General features: G+C 40.6%; 1 protein-coding gene across 1 annotated transcript in view; it reads left to right on the top strand.

Moving 5' to 3' along the window:
* The window catches only part of nr5a2 (nuclear receptor subfamily 5, group A, member 2), a 91,378-nt gene that overhangs the window by 51,766 nt on the left and 20,269 nt on the right, over nucleotides 1-19,343 (top strand). The window contains exons 5-6 of the mRNA XM_084723233.1: nucleotides 1,989-2,108; nucleotides 7,630-7,777. Of these exons, the coding sequence (XP_084579359.1) occupies nucleotides 1,989-2,108; nucleotides 7,630-7,777 (268 nt within the window). The remainder of the gene's footprint in view (nucleotides 1-1,988; nucleotides 2,109-7,629; nucleotides 7,778-19,343) is intronic.

Here is a 19,343-nt window from a genome sequence, read left to right as displayed (position 1 = left end):
TCCTCATTCCTTCCTTCTCAATGCAGCCTTTTTCTATCTGACTCTGGCTATGTGGAGTAATGATTAACACAGCCAGGCATGGGAAGAGACTAACGGTTACAATGGAGGGGGTTGTTTTGGTGTAGAGAACCACCGATTGACCTGCCGCAGCTTCCCAAACTCACCTGGCAGATCCCTGGGAGCCAGCGGCTGGCATTCAGGAAGAAAAAAAAAATGGCTACTTAATCATTATCATTGGTGGAATCACTCAGAAACTGCTGGCAATGTGCAAACAGATAAACCTGGCAACATTGTTAAATCAGGCACGTAACAAAGTGCTTAACTGAGTGTGGAAAGGTTCACATGAGAAAGCTTTAGAGTGTGTACAGGGGACTTTTGAGCTTTGTGTAAGGTTGAAAAAACAGTCTGTGGTGTGCAACTCATTGACCTGTGAGCAAGCTCACCTTGCAAACAGCTGCCTGTGATATTTACAAGCCGCTGAGGCTGACACAGTGCCTGAACCTTTTCTTTTAAGGGTGAAACACTTGTTTTTATCTTAGATTTGAGTGCAAGCTTTTAATGTGTCAATGTATACACATATAAAGTAAGCCTTTATTTCTCAAGGTTATCTTTCTCTGTCACCAGCACTGACAATTTTAAATGATTTTATCCACCAAGGACAATAAATGTTCACTGATTTGTGATGAAGGGACAAATCAACAGTTTACATTGTGACCAAGTACATATAGAAGAGTTTGATGTTTACAAGCAATCCAAGGACAGTTAGAGAGGCCACAACAGTTTTTTTTTTATGTTTTAACTATTTAGAAAAGAAACAACTTGAAAGAAACCTGAAAAATAGAGATGAATTTGTATGCAGCACTCATCCTCAGAATCATGTCAAACTGATCACCAAGACACAGATAAAGTATTGAAGCGTTTTCTGAGATTTCAAGGCAGTTTTTTTCATTCTAAAGTGCAAATAAACATGCCCACACGTGTGTACAAGGCTAGATTTTGTGTGAATACAGCCGAAGAGATCCTCAGTCTGCTCCACCGTGTGTGTGTGTGTGTGTGTGTGTGTGTGTGTGTGTGTGTGTGTGTGTGTGTGTGTGTGTGTGTGTGTGTGTGTGTGTGTGTGTGTAGGTGTGTGTATCTCTCTGTGCAGCTCTCACAGACAGAGAGCAGAGGAAAGAGACAGGGAATGTGATGTAACTGTTGGTTACTCAGTTTCTATAGAGTCCTGACCTCAAAATCTGCATACTGTATTGTCTGGGGGCTACAAACAGGCTGAAGCCTAGAAAAGTCCAGAACACAGCAAAATATGAGAAAACAAGAAAATACAGCTAGAGGGGGCCTGGAGATGCAGACACGCTTCTAGTGGGTCGTAAGTGATGACTTAGTGGGACTATGTTCAGAAGTCTTGTTTTTGTTAGAGAAAATGCTGTATAGTATGCCTTTAAACAGGCCGAACATACTAACAGTGTGACTTGTCTTACTTTAAATTAGACTTTTACTTGCTCGTCAGCTTCTGTGCAAAACTATAAACTATTTATTAAAATCCAGGGTTCTGGCCTATTTTTTACATTGTCATTGTGATGTCTCTTTTGTTACTACCTGCCTAGGGACTACAGATGAAAATGAGCACTTTTGCCATAATCTGATGTGTTTACATCATGTAATTTTATACTGATGTTCATTAATGTGCACTATCCCTATCAAATAAACACATAAAGTAAATATATGCACTTTGAGCTTACCTTCTTGGGATCTTCTTGATGTCTTTACTTTTTGCAGTGTTTCAGGCACAAACTTGACCTTCTAAAGAGATGACAGGCCTTGACACAAAATAAATGGTTACAGTGAAACACATACAATCTACAGCAATGACAGGGCATGTGATTATAGATACTACTATCTACTATTGATCACTCCAACATTGACTGTTGTTACAGTTTTGTAAGGGCAGAAAGTCTAGTAGTTGACCGGATGTGTTTATTTCTTACCAGGTGGACGACCAGATGAAGCTGCTGCAGAACTGCTGGAGTGAACTCCTCATCCTTGACCACGTCTTCCGGCAGGTGGTGCACGCCAAGGAGGGCTCCATCCTATTGGTCACTGGCCAGCAGGTGAGTTGGTTCAACAATACTCCAGAAACTTCCATCTCTACCCTTCCCTTTCTCCTCCAAAACTGTACCAACCGTGCATCAGTTGTTCCTCCAGGGACTCTGCAACAGCTCTTCAACATTTCCCCTGAAAGCCTTATTGATCATTTAGCCACACAGGAGTCACCGCTTCATTAAAAATAGATTATGCTTATAGATAAATACTCATGTCACCAGAATAATCAATTTTGCATTTTTTTTCCTCCGCCAGCGAATAAATAAAGCACTCGGTTACGCATGCTGCAGCATAGTGAGTGGGTGGACAGATAAAGAATGTGGCTAAGTGTGTGTTTTTGTTTTACTGGGGCCTTTGACGAAGTTGGTGGGAGCTGATGCCTTAGGCCCAAAATGGAGGTGATTCTGTTTTTGCTTCACACACACTCACAAAACACACCGTCAGACAGTGAACGCACAAACCCAGAGCACACAGCGAAGACCTCTTCAACGTTCAGTGATTTTCATAATCTCATGCACACACAAACACATGAAACCGCTCATCATGAAAGTGCCTCTGACCAGTGGCATGGCTGTCAGTGAGATGAGAAGTCATAAATTATTGATTGGCTGGCTCTCCAAAACATTGCTCTTCAACAAAATGTTTTACAACAATAGATGCTGGTATAAATATTGAAGCAAGGCAAGTGCAGTGTGTACAGAGAAGTCCTGCTTTATTCCATGATTCTGAATTGAAGACAAGGTCAGGGTGAAGATGCACTGCCTGTGGTAAACATGCAGTAGTAGTACAAACCTGGTAAATAATGCTATCATAGTGGAAGTATCAGGAGAAATTTAAGTACGTCATAGCAGAAGACAGTTCTGCTAAATCAGTTCCAGTCTGGTAGTATCACCAAGTCAATCTAGACTGATGAAAGAAAAGAAAAGAAGTATTTTGGTAACAAGTGGCGGTGATAAAAGATGGAAGAGAAGTGATGCATGATGTGGGTGGGAGAAAAGGAAATTGATGGAAGGAGATGGCAAAGAAGAAGAAAGGATACAGATGGGGAGTGACGAAGGGTAGAGATGGAGGAGTGAGAATGGGACAGCGTGGCAGACAGGAGAGGAAAGATAGAGAAAAGAAACGGAAGGAAGAAGGAAGAGGCAAAGGGGAACAAAGAGGGAAAAGAAAGGTGACAGGAAGATGGTCCAGAGGTGCTGGCATGAAGAAAGAAGAGGAAAGAGAGGAAGGAGAAAGAAGAGACAGAACACAAGAATGGTCCGACTGGAGAGGTCGTGAGATGGAAAAAGGTGGTCGTGGACAAGAGGGGATAAAGAAGGAGAAGAAACGAGGAGGAGATGATGAGGCAAAGAGATCGAGGCAGTTTGAAGCAACCAGAGCGGTAAGGAGAAGGAGGAGGAGGAGGAGGAAGAGAAGGAGGAGGAGGAGCTGATAATCAGGGGAGGCACAGGACGGCAGTTTCGTTTGCATACTTTGGTTAATGAACAGCTGGTGTTGGGGGTGGGTGGTGTGTGTGTATGTGTGTGTGTGTGTGTGTGTGTAGCTGTGAAACAGTTCATTATTTCCTATTATTCTCTGCCTGGCCGGGGGTGACAGCACAGCAATAACACCAGGGATATTTAGAACACGGTATCAGCATCACCTAAAGCAAATGATACACACACACACATGCACACACACACAACAAACAGATAACAAATCACACAATGACTGTTTGGGCTGTGCATTGACCACACTGGTCTCTAATGTGCTAATAACTTAATTGTTACAATATGGTCATCATATTGGTCTATATGGGATGTTACAAAAGCTTGATGAGTGTGAAGCCACATGTTGAAGTGTTGTAGTCAGAGAAGAGAGAACATTACATTAATGAAATATCTAAGAATCACGTTGCTCACGCTCGCAATCGGACTCCATAGGCACAAGTGAGGATTCTGGGTATAGGCCAAAACAGCACGTGGTGTGACATACACAAAGGTCCTGGTAGTTTGTTGATGTTACCAGGCTCCCCTGTAAGGTAACTAATGTTAAGTTAATGTTACATTTACTAAACTAACTTTAGCAACACTTTTGGTGCTTAAGAGGAGCTGAAGACACCCATGATCATGCATATATATCACATCCTTTGGATTTTTACAGAAAAACAGTCTCATTTTTTTAAGTTACATTACAATCCATTCACAAATTAAGTGATTAAAACATGTAAATTGCTTCACATGGTACCTTAAAAATCAAAACTTGGACCATCTAAGACTGACTGTCACTCCGTCACGTGAATCGAAACTGAGCATCAAATCAAAAGTCAAATTAAATTACGACACACCTATTAAAGTCACATCTTGCTAAGAAAAAGTCTACATTACCCTTTTGGTTCATGGTGGTCTATTTCCTGAATACCAAAATTGGTATATTTGCATTTTTGTGAAAATGTTTGAGGTCAAAATTTTTGGTATCAAAAAACTGATCATTTTCTTTTAAATACAACGAGGCAGATCAGGCCACTCATGCGATAGAAGTTTTATAGAGGATAAAGTTTGCACTGGCAAAAAAAAGTCCCTACTTTGAGGGATATTTTCAGTTCTTTTTGAAAGATTTGTTCAAATGTAAATCTGGACAGATGTTTCTCTCCTTTTGCTTTGAATCAAGCAGCTTCTTTGCTCTTGTCAGTGAAAAGCTGCACTCATACTGACCTTTGAAAAGAAATCCACGGTACCAGCAGATTTATTCTTGTAGCCTGTCAGTCTTGCTCTTTCTCTTGTGTTCCTCGCTTGCTAATTTCTGCCTTTGTCTTATTTTCTGTCCCTCTCTCTGAACTGCTGCTTGTCATCATGTCACCAGCAGCAGAGAGAAATGGCCATGAGTATTTTTTGTGTGTGTGTGTTTGGAGGAGGCTTTTTCTTTTATCCTGTCATAGGATCAAACGCACAGTGTAACTTGTACAAATGCGTGCAAACATAAAATGACTAAGATTGGACTGAACTGTTGAATGATTAAGCGAGGCCTTGCAGCTTGGCAGCCAGTTTTCAGTATAAAAATCCTGATATTCTGATAGCACAGTGCTCCTGGTGTACATGAAATTCAAATGATGCAAAAAAAGAAATGCAAAAACAGACGTTCCCCGGCTGGTCACAAATTTCTGTGCTCTCAAACAAGGTACATTTTCCATCCCCGTCTTCCACACATACACACATCAAAGCCCCGTATGCATCAAACCAATCTCACCTTCCATATTCATCTTTAATGTTCTGCTAAGATTGTTAATCGTATTCATGATGGGTGAAGATTTGAAGGTTTATTCATATATTTACTCTCTATGTCTCTCCAGGAGGGATAATAAAGTAGTATTGATTGATTGACTGATACGCAGGTCACCAGGGTTAGTGCTAAGTCTGCTATAGTGACATTATAGCGTTTTTTTCTTCTCTCTTTTTACTTAAGGCTAGAAGGCAATAACCCAAGGCATCGCCATCAACAGTCCAATCCTTCAATGAAGTTATTTCATGCACAGTTGATTTTATGTAAATTGATTGACACCTTGGAGGGGGGGGGCAGTGTCTGCTTTTCACCAAGTCATAACTCTTATCGTCTCGAAGGTGGGAAGAAAGAAAGAAAGAGAAGGGGACAAAGGAGTTAAGGATTAACTGGGAGAGGGGTACAGTGGTGCAGTAGAAGAAAAAGGAAAGGAAAAGGAGGGAAAGAAGACAGGGGATGAAAAACATGGTGTATTGTTAACATTTCCTTTACTTCAACCCTCCCCTTCCTCAGACAGATGAAAAACTGGCTCCAATCATACTGTTTACAGGATAAATAAATTCCAAATCCAGGGGTGTTTTTAATTGCAAATGGGTGCTCACAGGGACCCTCTTCCTCCCTGAGCTTTAGGAACTGCGCACGCCAACATCTACCTTCCCCTGGAAACCCGAGCACAGTCAATTATGGTAATGAATTGTCAATAAATATAAAAATTTAATATGGTCCTGCTTACTTTGAGTGGCAGCTAAGGACTTGCCTCCCAGACAAATGTGCTGCGGCTGCAGATATGAAGTGCACCTGAAAAAGGAGCGTGTGAGTGTGTGTGTTCAGACCCAAGAAAGATGGGTTTATGAAAAATCTATCTATCTTGTTTTTTGTCGTGTCTCAGCGTGCATGTTTTTTGTTTTTGCTGTATAACAAAGAACAGAGAGAGAAGTCAAATCTGGCAGCTCTAGTCAGTCAGAGGTGAACTCCCGTGCTCTCTCCATATGCCCGCAGCATGTTGTCATAAAAAACTGTTAAACTGCAAAAACCTACTGCCTGCAGCGGCCTTTTTTTTTTTACACACCCACCAGTGTCTCACACTCTGACAGACAGACCAAAGTGTTTGACTCCGTGTTGAGAGTGTAGTACAGCAGGTACAGGAATAAAATAAATCATTACATGAACCTCATGGTGGTGTTGTGTTCAGAGCACGGTCATGTGTTGTTTAGCTGTCATTCATCATTTTTGCTATTTGGGGTTTTACTTACATTTGCATTGGTTGAAATAATGCTTGAATAGTCAGAAAGAAGCTGCACAAAGAAAGCAAATTTCCACAGTCAGATACACCAGCTGCATTTTCATCTAATTTGAAGAGAATTTAAATTAAAAAAGTTTCCATGCATTAAGTGGTTGTAGCAAATAAGCTACACAAAGCGTAGTTTTGTCAGAAGTTGGTGGTATAGGCTACATTATAATGTTTGCCAAAGAACTGATTTTAAGACACTGCTGTCGGTTTACAAAGCACTGTATAGTTTAAGGCCATAAGGCCATTCCCAGCTTCTGCTGTTATGAACTATGCAGACGTCTCAAGTAATCTGGGACAGGTCTACTTTTTGTCCCCAAATAGCCAAACATCTTAGCTCTTTTAAATTAAGGCTGAAGAGTTTTCTGTTTGCAGATTGGTTTGCATTAAACCAAATCTGAGGTTTTGATCAGTATCTTAAAATTCACTGTAACTTTTATATTCCTGTTTTATCTTATTTTTATTTTCTATTCAACTCCTTTAATTGTACTGATGTACTTAATCTTTCATTAAGCCCACTAATCTTTAGAAAGAGGCAAACGTCACCTCAAAGAAGTGTAAAAAGAGCTTTGCAATTTTTTTGTCTCCAAAATTTCCACTAACTTTTTCTAATGTGATACTTCAAAAGCACTTCAGTGTCACTGAAACAAATTGAAAAAGGCAAAAAAGCAGGAGAAGAGGAAGATTATGTATTAAGTTTGCCGGATCTAAACATGCTAAGTTATCTATTTAGCAGGCGAGCCAAGCAATCCTGCAAGCTGTAGCTAGCTGGAGGTCGGATGCAACATCCACGAATCAATGAAAGAGTCTTTGGCATTGTTTTCTACTGTATATATACTGATGGACTATACTAGTGGTCAAAAACTCTAAGGTACCTTTAATCCATGAAACTGTCTTCAGAGGAGATCTGTTGGTGCTTAAACTCTGGTCTGGCTCTCTTTGGTGTTGAACTTCTCCTTACGTCCCTCTCTTCCTGCTTATTCCAGGTGGACTATGCAGTGATTGCATCACAGGCAGGAGCCACCCTCAACAACCTGTTGAGCCACGCCCAGGAGCTGGTGGCTAAGCTACGCTCTCTGCAGCTGGACCAACGGGAGTTCGTCTGCCTCAAGTTCCTGGTCCTATTCAGCTTGGGTGAGTTTCTGATGGCACTGCAGATTATGAGGGGAGGTAGAGTAAAAGAGGAAATAGTGGTTCATGGTCCTCCAAAGCTTTAGCGGGTTTCTACGTGACCTTTTCTAGGAATGTAGGAATGAATTTAGGAAATTTAGGAATTTTAGTAATTATCCATGCCTTTTTAGGAACCTGGGTAATCCCAAAATCATTGCTCCCAAGGTAGGAGTACAGGAAGAGGATCAAAGTGATGTAATGTGATAGAAAGAAGATGATGGGAAAGAAAGGAAATGGAAGGAAGAAGGGAGGGAGAGGGTAAACAGGTTCCTGGTATTGGTAAAAGATCTATAGGCGGGGAGAGGGAGGCGAGTGGAAAGGAGGAAAGGGAGGAAGGAAGAGGAGAGGAGGTGGGAGGGGAGGAAGGAAGGGACCAGTGGTGTAGATTGGACAAAAGAGAAAGTGAGGGAGGAAGGAAAGAGGGGAGGAATGGTGCTCAAGCATTTACACACAACTAGGCAAGTTTCTTTTTCTGCAAAACAACTGTAAATAAAAGCTTAATAAGTTTATTAATAAGGTCATGTTTTTTATTCATTTGCTTGCGATATTCAACATAGCCAAGTTTGCTTTCTAACTATTAGCTGTCTCATTAAAAAAAAAAGAAAAGGAAAACAAAAAAGCAATAATTGGCAGCACCAGCAGCAAATTACACTCATCAAACCATATTAATTTCAGGCTTAAATTAACAACTTTCAGCTAATGCTGTACCTGCTTATTGCTGTTACAGCAGAAGCAATACATGTTATAATATGTATGATTAAGATTTGCAAAATTCCAAGAAACTTTCATATTTTGTTGATTTTGAATGTTCCTGTGGACAAAATTGGTGCTATTTTCACCATAATAACAGCAAAATATCACATAAAAAAATTATTATCTAAATAAAAAACTTCTCCTGCTTTTTTTTAACTGGCTAGTGTACTGCTCACTGTAAATGTGTGGGGGAAATGTAAACACAGGCTTGTTTCATCTGATTTCATGATTTCAATGTTACCAAGAACTTCTGAAGAATTTCATAGATCATCTTATGGATAGTCTTAGTTTGCTTATGTAGATCACATAGAGGCATCAGTATGAAATTGAGACCAATAAAACCAATAAAAACTCCTAGTAGTAGGTTAGAGAGGGAATAAAGGGATTTTATTTAGTTTTGAGACACAGGAACAGGCCAAGAAGTGAGCTGGTGGGGCGAAAATAAGTATACGAGACAGTGAAGATGGAGAGTTGGAAGGGAATAGGAGTTATATTTAATCTTTTTATTGGTTCAAAGGGGGTTTTTAGTTTTTTTCCTCTCCAATTGAGCTTGGAGGATCGGAAAGGAAAGGAGGGAGTTGGAGAGCGTAGAGATCAACTGAGGAGGGGAGAAGAGAGGAAGGAAAGGCTGAGTAGGAGGAGATACGAGGATGATGAAGTGGAAGAGAGTGGGAGGCAGGCAGGTACCGTGAAGCTTTTGGGATGGACAGAGAGGGAGCAAGGGATTTGGGAAGGGAGCGAAGAGGAGGGATAAGTAGCCAAATGAGTTAAGGGACGAAGAGAAGGCAGTTCATTGTTGTGTGTGTGTGTGTGTGTGTGTGTGTGTGTGCGTGTGTGCGTGTGCTCAGATCCCAAAGCTGCTCTCCACTCTCTAAGCCGAGGTCAGACATTGCCAGGAGACTGTCATCTCTGTCTCTTTCCTAACAAGTCTGCAACAAACGGCCTCTGAGGAATACACACACACACACACACACACACACACACACACACACTCTCCCAAATCTACTTTAACATCCTACACTCTTAGAAATAATGATGCTAACGAAAAACCATAAGGGGTTCTTTGGCTTGTCCCAATGGGAGAACCTTTTTCAGACATAAAGGGTTTTACCAAGAACCATCAGTGAAAGCTTTCCCCCAGAACCCCTTTTCTAACCACTAAGGGTGCTAACAAGAACCCACCCAAGGGGATCTACCGATAACCTTTTTCAATAACCTTTCGATAACCATAAAATGCTTCCACACTGTTTGTCTGGTGTAATCCAAGTCAATTTGACTTGAGAGACTTTAGATCCTCAGCTTGGAGCCACATTCATGTGCATGAATGAACTGGGTGTGCATGGTGTGAAAGTGAACAGCATGGCAGGGCTTTAGGAGACTTGGATTACACCAGATGAGCAGCATGAGGTCATTTTATGATTTTTCTTTTGAGTTGTTTTTTCTATGATTGAAAACTGGATGCTTTCACTTCTGTTGTTTGGGAGATTCTGCAACACTGTTTTCCTGTGAAACTCCAACAGTATTTTGTGGACTTAAAAACTAAACCTGACCTTTTTAGGTGAACCATCCCTTTAATGGAACCCTCAGTCTTACAAAGAACCCTTGACAGATCATTTCTTCCAAAAAGGGTTCATTAGAAACAAATGGTTGTGGGTAGAACCTCAGCCGTTCAGGAAGGACCCTTTTGGAACCCTTATTTCTGAGTGTACACGACTGAAGCCAGTGATGTTAAGGAAGCTTCTCTCGACGTGGCCCGTCTGTGGCACTGCTGTGGCACACAAATGATGAATATTTACCTCATTTTTAACCACCCCATTCTCCATCCATCTGTAAACCACACAGGTCACACAGGTTGCTTGTTTGCCTTCTCTAAACAAAGAAAGAGGAGTAATGAACTCGACAAAAGCGCACACACACACACACACACACACACACTGAGGTGATCAGGCAGGATTAATGTTTGTGTTAGTGGTGTTTGTGGTACAGCAAAGAAAGAGGGAGGGATGGGGAGGACTGCAGCGGGGCTTTGGGGTGTGTATGTGTGTGTGGCGGGGTTGATGCTGGGGCTCAGGGTCTAAATAATTTGGCAGAAGCATCATCCATAATGAAAGGCTCACCTGAGGGATGTGTATCGCCCCCGGCAGTGCCTGTTCTCCGGCGTGCCCAGGCCTCCCGCAAAAGAAGCCCGACACAGACGCCATAGAGCTGGCTGAGGGATCAGTGTTGGAGGAGGAGGAGGAGGAGGTGGGGAGGGGCTTGAGTATTGTAAAGTCAGGAGATTTAGAATTGATCTGATTAATATCACACACAGCTGAACGGAGACGTGTGTGTGATACATACATTTACCAGAGGGGAAGTGCATAATGTGTGTGTGGCGATGAGAGAGCAGGTGTGTGTGTGTGTGTGTGTGTTGACACAGTTGCTTTTGAACTACAAGCAGAGCCAATTAATAAGGATTGTAGTGAAATGAGGCATGAAAGTAGCACTGCACTGACTGCTGAACTAAAACATTAGACTCTCCCTCCTTTATTAGCTTTATTTAATCTCCACCACTGGTCACTGTACACTCTGGTGAGGCTCATATAAATGGGATGTATTCATTATGACACAGCAAAGGTGTAGAGGTTGGGGTTGACTGGATTGCATGTCCTTTTATAGACCTGATGTTTGCCTCTTAATTAACTGTAACCGTGATCTTTCTCTAGCACTTAATTCATGTTTAACTTTCCTACCTTTAACCATGAATAACCATACTTTTATTTGGCATGAATGATATATGAATGGTATGAGATACTTATCAATGATCAGTGTAGTATCTACAGTAGAGGCAGTCGGTATGCCCCCAGTTTCGAGAAGCAAAGAGGCATAAAAGCACGGAAACTAAGAGATGTACTGCTGTGGACAGGATCAGCAACAAGAGGTATTTTAGGCACTTAAATAAAGCACATCTAAAAGAGTTTTAAGTGTACAGTATATTTAGAATATTTTAACCACTTAACCTTGCCATCAGATAGCCTATTCCAGTGGGAAACCACCATTATATAACCAACCAAACTCCACAGGTAAAAACATTTTTGTGTCATTTGTTTGTGTTATTGTGTCACTTCGGTCAATCTGAACTAACCTTTTAAAACACCGAAGTCACACAGTAACACAAAAAAAAGTGACGCAGTGGTAGACCAGCAACTCCCACTAAACTCCCGCTAAATAAAATTACTGATTTCACCAATGAAGTCTGGTTGGTGTGGAGGAAGGGCAGTATTTGGCTTACATCAGCGCAGTTTTCCACCGCGAAAGGCTGTCTGACAGCAAGGTAAAATGGTGAAAATATCTGACATAGTTTCTTTTTTTAGGTAAGCCTTATTTTAGATAGTTAAAATACATTTTTCTTCTGATCGTGTCCACAGTTCTCCCCCAAACTGGGAGCATGCTGACCACCATCTACAGTGGGTAATACACTGAAAAGAGATAAGTACCTCATACAACCCCACTTAAAAAAAACAAACAAAAAAACACCTGTGATGATCATTTTCCTAACCTTAAAAAAAATGTACAGCCCCAGTTCTAGAAAAGTTGTGACATTGAGTAAAACCTAAATAAACACAAAATGCAATGCTTTGCATGCAACTGTTTATTTTTATGTTTTACACAGCATCACAACTTTATTGGAATTAAGGTTGTATAAGGAAAAAAATGTGATAGCAGAGGTACTGTCGTGGTGCAGTCTATATATCTCCATCTTTCTTCCTCTTTTTCTCCTTTTCTATCATTCTGTTTGTGTCTTGATTTCTCTCAGTAATTCTCGCTCTACAGCTCTCTCTCTCTCTGAGCATGGTCAATCAGTCACCTCCTCCCTGCCACGGGAGCTGTTAGTTAAGCCAGTTGTCGATAAAGACAGGGATATAGATGTCACTCCGGCTGAGAGGAGACACTTGTCCTGATCTGTGTGCGTATGTTTGTTGTCAGGGTTAGACAACCCTTTTTTTTCTAACTTTTTATTTTTATATTTTCTCTCTGTCTTTATCTATCTACCGCTGTCTCACTCTGTCCCTTGTCGCTCTTCGCTTGACTTAAGTGAAGGCTTTCACCCTCTATCAAGGAGGAGATTATCACTCGAGGAGCATTGATCTCTTAAGTGTTGGTAAGACTTCGAGCAATGATTGTGCGTGTTGGCTGTAGAGCAAGAGACGCACAAATCGGCAGGGACGGAGAGAGTGAGTGCTGCCCGGGTCAGAGTTCAGTAAAGGATTACTACCAGTTGTTGAATGGTGTCAGAACACTGTTAATGGCTCTTTGATTTCCTTTAAAAGGCTTAAAGGCCTAATAGAAAGACTGACAGGTTGTTTTATATATGACCAGGTGACAGGGGAAACCCAGAGGTGAGAACTGGGTCACACAAGTTCAAATTCAGGCTGAAAAAAGTTTTTAAAAAGAGACTCTCTTTTATCTATTTTACTACACTGTATAGGCTCAGTATAAATTCGTGTTTGCAACAGGCAGGTCACAGGTGTGAAGTTATAGAGGTTTGTAAGAGGACAGTGTGCTTCCTAAAATAAGTGAATTTGGTGATACTGTGCAGCTTGAAACCTGCTTAAACCTCCCCCGAAGGAAAAAAAAAAAAAAACGTTATCCATGTCAGTAAGTATGCATGATACATGCCACCACACGGATAGTTTCCATAGTGGCAAAGCAGACGCAGTGACAGAGGTCAGAGAGTGTTCAGCCAGCAACCAGTTAACCCAGCTGTGCAGGTCAGACCCCGTCAGGTGTAATTGGGTGAGACAGGCGCTGCCAGTCCTTGTCAGCCGAGAGGAGAACCAGAGTAGCTGCCAGACCAACGCGGGGTGGTAAATGCTCCCAGTGGAGAGAGCAGATTTGTGGACATAGCCCTAAATAATGCTCCCATATTGAAGCCTTTAAGAGGAACAAAGCCAGTGAAAAGCTGCTAAAACAGAGAATTTAGCTTTGATTCTTCAGTAGTGAAGGTTTATTTGAAGAAGTCTCATTGGTAGTTTAAAGTTAACGTCCAAGTGATTCTCCTTATGTTGCTTAAAACACAAGAACAGGTTAAAAGAATGTATTATGCATTAGGGTTGCAACTAACAATTACTTTCATTATCAATTAATCTGCTGATTGTTTTCAAGATTAATTGATTAATTGTTTAAATGAAAAACAATTCATGTACTATAAATGACAAAGAAAAGGTAAACAACAGCATCTTTACATTTAAGAAGCTGCAACCAGCAAACATTTGAAATGTTTGCTTTGTAAACTCTGCAAATACACTGATCCATAATGACATGCATGTTTCATTTATATGAATATGACCGCAGCTCATCATTGATGAATCTGCTGATTATTTTCTCAATTAATCGATTAATCATTTGATCCAAAACACATACATTAAGGCAAATAATTCCCATGACAATTTCTAAAAACCCAAGCTGACATATTCAAATTGCTTCTTTTGTCCCAAAACCAAAGGTAATTTAGTTTAATATTATAGATTAATTAATAAAATTCACAAATATTTGCATTTTATGAGCTGGAACAGTTTCATTTTTGGAGTTTATTGAGTTATCAGATAATAGAAAAGTAATAGTAGAAAATTATGCATATTTTCCTATTAGCCTATAGTGCACAGTTGGCACCTGAAAACTGCTGGTTAGGTTAAAATGATGTGTGATTTGAAAGCCAACCAAGAAGTTAATCTCAAGATAATGGACTAGAGCACAAAACATGCATTTTTACAATTTAAAGCCAATTGATGCACTGAAATAAATATTCAAAACACAATGAAATGATGTGTACTGTTGGCCGTTCTTTATTCCAGGTCAGTGAAATCAGTGGTGTTGTCCATTCATAACAAACCAGGACAGCCAGTGATTCAAGAGCTGCCTCAGCACCACATTAGCTGTCCGTCAAGTGATTAGTCAGGCTCTGAGGTTGGAGTTTAGAGACACCCACCTATCCATCCCTCCTGCACCCCATCCCTCACCATCCATCCAGCCCCTCTGCATTGTCTCTCCTCTCAATGCACTACCGTCTGTCTTTTTTTTCACATCCGTCTTTGTATGCCTCGATCTATCACAACTCCATCCTCACATCTGCCTCAATCGCCTCCTCGTTTATCTTAACCCACGTCTGGACTGCAATTTATCTCTTTTCCTCCCCCACTCAACTTTTCCTCCACCCATTTCCTTCCGTAAAATGTCTTAACTATGGTTATTTAAACTTGTGTTAAGTCTCCCTCTGTAATTTCTTCTTCAAATAACTGAAATCAAGTATAATATAGGGCTTAGGTCACTTCACAAGTCTCTAAATAAATATTTTTTCTGTAACAAGTGACATGACTTTGATAATTAACATGTAACATAGGGGTTAGGGGTAATTTAGAGGTAATTTCAAAGAAATTTCAAACACTTCACTAGCTAATTACCACCTACTTTACAGGTCCTCATGAAATTTTGGACCTGTAAAATGAAGCGTTACCTTTTATGGAAAAATAATTGAAATTGTGGCATAAAGATTTAGATTTCCCATCTTTCTTTATTGCTTTAACTCACCTTTCCATTTAACTTTGTCCTCCTACACTTCATCTGCCCCCAGACTCGTATGCTAGGACGCGTCTCTCATTAGCATGTTTAGCGCGCCACACACTGAAGGCAGACTTTTTCTGTTTTGTGCACCGCGAGGTCAGACACCAATCTGCTGACAACAACACAAACACAGCAAACGTGATTAACCTTGATGAAAAAAGACAAGTATTTTCTCTCTCTCTCTCTCTAAATCTCCATCATATTTGTCTTTCCACACAATGAGAGAAAAAAAAACCACATAATTCCCAGACAGGTACGTCCTAATTAAGCAACAGCCGAGGCTGCTCAGAATCAATGCCCTGATCCCTGGCCAGCGAGCAAGGGAGCTGGCTAATTCATGCAGACCACCCTCCCTCTCCCCCCATAAAGCCTGGCAAATATTCATTTCCTGAAATGAACCGAATCATTTAGAATTCGGTTGGGGATTGATTAACATCGAGAGGCGGCGACGGTTCAATATTTATACCCATTGAGACCGATGTAGGGGCCAAATAATGGAGCATATAACCAGCACAACGCTTTACAACTTAATTAAAAAGCAACATAACAGGGACTTTTTTGTACTGCGTGCTGTGTGGGACCCACGCTTTTTGTTGGGCCATAAGTCAACAGAATAGAGTCATCATGTGTACCTTTGACCTGATCAATACATGTATAAAGGTAGGGTAAGTGTGTGTGTGAGTTGTTGGGCCTACGGGAAGCGTTGACGCAACATGAAATGTGACTGTCATTTCCTGCTCTCACGAGGGACTGGACATATCAGAATCAGCCAGTAAAGCATATATTTCTCAGAATTTAGGGAGTGCTGCTTAATAGGAACACAGCAGCTAAAAAGACACATGCAACGTAACTTCATCCATTTAACCTTTACCGTTAAATACAGGTGCCAATTATAGAACAAATATGACAGATAACTTACAGAAACTCCCAACTCAAACAAACAGCAGAAATTATTTCCCATTCATTCACGCCATTTATGTACTAGAAAATCCTTAGGAAAAAGTTTTTAAGCGTGGAACCAATCAACCAACTATGAGATGAATTGTGACCATAAAACATTTGAATCAAAGCAAAAAAGAGCTTGAAAAACAGAAAAAAAGGGAAAGCTACAGATAGGTAATGGACTGTGTACATAATCACTGAAGGAACTGCTTATCCCATAAACCATTGCTAATGATATTGTTTCTTCTTAAATTCATTTTTTGTCATAATTATAGTACAATACAAATATTGTTAACAGTATTGCAATATATTGTAGTTTCTGCTTTTACTATACTAGAAGTTAATGAGAAAAAACAAAGATACTATACGACAGTTGCATGAAAGGTGGCACAAATCGTGCTCCATACTGTGTGTTTGTGTGTGTGTGTGTGTGTACGGGCATGCAGCCCCTATGCTTGACTAATGTTTGTGTGTCCCCCAAATTACAGACTCAGTGACTGGATTGGTGCAATGGCAGCAGTAATGGAAAATACAGTAGTGGTGATTGCAGTGGAGCTAAGACAATAAATGTATGTATAAGGTTCATAAAGTGCAATCCATGCACAGAGCGGCTGCATCTAGTGCTTTTTCATCACTCTGTTTTGAAACTTGGTGAAGTGCTCGGCAAACACGTGCTGATTGAAAAGTATTGGACTCTCATCTTTCAAACAAATCTTTTTACCCCCATCAGCTTCCATCGGGCATCAATGTGACCCGGGAAACAAACAAACAAAAAAAAAAATTGCTCAAACTTTGTCCCCGACAGAAAAGCCAAACCCAGCTAATCATGTTTGAGTGTCCCGACTTTTCTTTCATCTTAACAGGAGTAGGTGGGAGTGTGCCCTTAAGCAATGAACCTAATACTTCTGCCTATTTTCTGTCAATTTTAGCCTAAGAAATCTAACATGGCGTGCTGTCGCCTTCTGATGCCGGCCGCCACTTTGTAGGGAATTCCATGTAATGAGGCTGCCTAAAAGGCTTTCAGACTTTATCAAGCAATAAAAGCTCCAAGTCTCCAGCCTGCCACTATTACCTGGCAATACTGCAGGCTGTTGTCATTAAGCAGCAGTTGCGGTGAGTTGTGGTGGTGGCAGCGGGGATATTGAGGACCGCTGCCTCTCACCCTTGACCTGACTCCCGCCTTTAGCCTCAGCCTTATATCTCGCCAGTCAGAGATACATTACAGTTTCCTGATGGATTTCAACATTTCCCAGATTATCACCAAAGTATCTTTCCAATTTACAGCTCACGCGTGCCTTTTTTCTTCTCTTTTTAGTTCTTATCACAGTCATACAAGGATTTATATGGTGATTATGTTGACACTGTTCTTTATCTGGTTCCAAACAAGCACAGTTATCAGAGACTAAAGCAACATAATGGGGGGGGGGTTGTTTAAATGGGGATTTCTAAATTGACAGACCTCAGTATTAACCACTTGAGTGATAAATATAAGTGATAAGACAAAAAGCCACATCATTGTTGTTCTCCACAGGAGATCTTGTAGATAGAGAGCATAGGCTATCGCTGACCCTGAGAATGGTCACATAATTAAACATATTTATGTGGATTTAATACTCCTGAAAACCAAACTAAAGAAAGAATAGACAGCAGACTCAGTGTCTCACATATAAAATGTATGCTAAGTCTAATATAGGTGAACAGTCCTATGTTAACAAATAAAATGGAAGCTGAGGCCGGTTTTAGGGATTTTAGCTATTAGTTACCTACATTTTTTGTTTGTTTGTTTGTTTGTTTTTGCACAGTTCTTCCTGTGGCTCAAGAGTATCGAAACTGAACCCAAGAGACCTGGTTTCGAAATGTAGTAAGAAAAGATAAATTTTCACAACAACAGTGGTGGGCAAGTTACTTTCAAAATGTAACATATTGGATATTACTACTTACCATCATTTGAAAGTAATGGTTACTAAGATACTTAAGTTATTAATATTACTGTCTGTATAGAATAAAGCCTTACACCACTTTTATGTCACTTTCACCAGAATAATCACAGAACTACAGCCGGGCATTATAAAATGGGTGAAGGTAATCTTGCTTCATAGGGGTATTCTGCAAATACTACAACAGTTGCGGTAAAAAGACATTTCCAATCGTTCCTGTCCTCTCCACATCTGCAACTCTGTGTGAGCTCACATCTCAGCTGTCTCTCAACCCCAACCTGAAACATTTATTTCCACTTTGTCTTTTTTTTTTCTTTTTTTAAAATACAAGCGTAAACACAAGGCTAATGCCAAATAAAAAGTAACTGAATACATGTATTTATGTACTTTTTGTTTTGAGTGTGCTGCTCTCCACTCCCACTTGTAATGTAGGTTAAAATATCTTTGATCGCCCACGTTACCCATCAGTCATAGTGGATAAAAAAAGGAACAAACTCAGTAGACTGATTAGTTTAAGTTTGTTTATGTTTAAAAATGCAAACATTGCTTCTTGTTAGTGTTTGTAATGTGTCCAAAACATGGTGGTTTATGTTGGTAATTGTCATTTCTGTGCCAGTATACAATTTTAACCATTAGTGAGGTGGCCGTTGCATTTCTTGACACCAGCTATGTTTTTCTACATGAATCCAAAGCATGCAACTTCATCACAACAGAGTGCTCCTGCAACAGTGTGGGCCAACAAAGTGGCAATGCAGATGCACATTCTCTCACCATCTACCAGTGGTGTTACAAGCGTAGTAATCTCTCTATGAATTTCAACACACCCAGTAAACAGTCAAGACACGTGCAGCCCAGGTCTGCACTCCTACCTGAATATGGTGACATCTGCACGGTGGCAGTTGGATTTAATACACACTTTAAGTCACTGCCCTGCCAAAGCAATACAGGACATATCCCCCTAAACTTCTGCTCCCCTCCATCAATACACTCTCTAACTACCGTAGCATTGAGTACAACCAGACAAATGCCCCTGCAAAAGTTTTTTTCTACTCAAGAAAAAACCTCTTCCTTCCTCCTACCTCCTCCTCTGCTCCTCTCCTGCACTCCCATGTGGGGTGATTTAAGACAGGCAAGCTATGGAGAAACTGTTGCCCTCCATCTCTCCCCTCCTCCCTCCCTCTCATTCTCTCTCTCCTTTGGCCTTATTACAGGCTGTCAGTTTATTATAAAACATTAGGAAAGCAGAGGGACACTTGCAGTTACTGTCCTATCGATCGGCAGGGATAGATTCTGTGATT

Source organism: Lutjanus erythropterus, chromosome 7, assembly GCF_056507025.1.
Source record: "Lutjanus erythropterus isolate fLutEry1 chromosome 7, fLutEry1.hap2, whole genome shotgun sequence".
Classification (NCBI taxonomy): domain Eukaryota; kingdom Metazoa; phylum Chordata; class Actinopteri; order Lutjaniformes; family Lutjanidae; genus Lutjanus; species Lutjanus erythropterus.
Note: the sequence above shows the minus strand (reverse complement) of the source record. Positions and strands in the feature narration are given on the sequence as shown.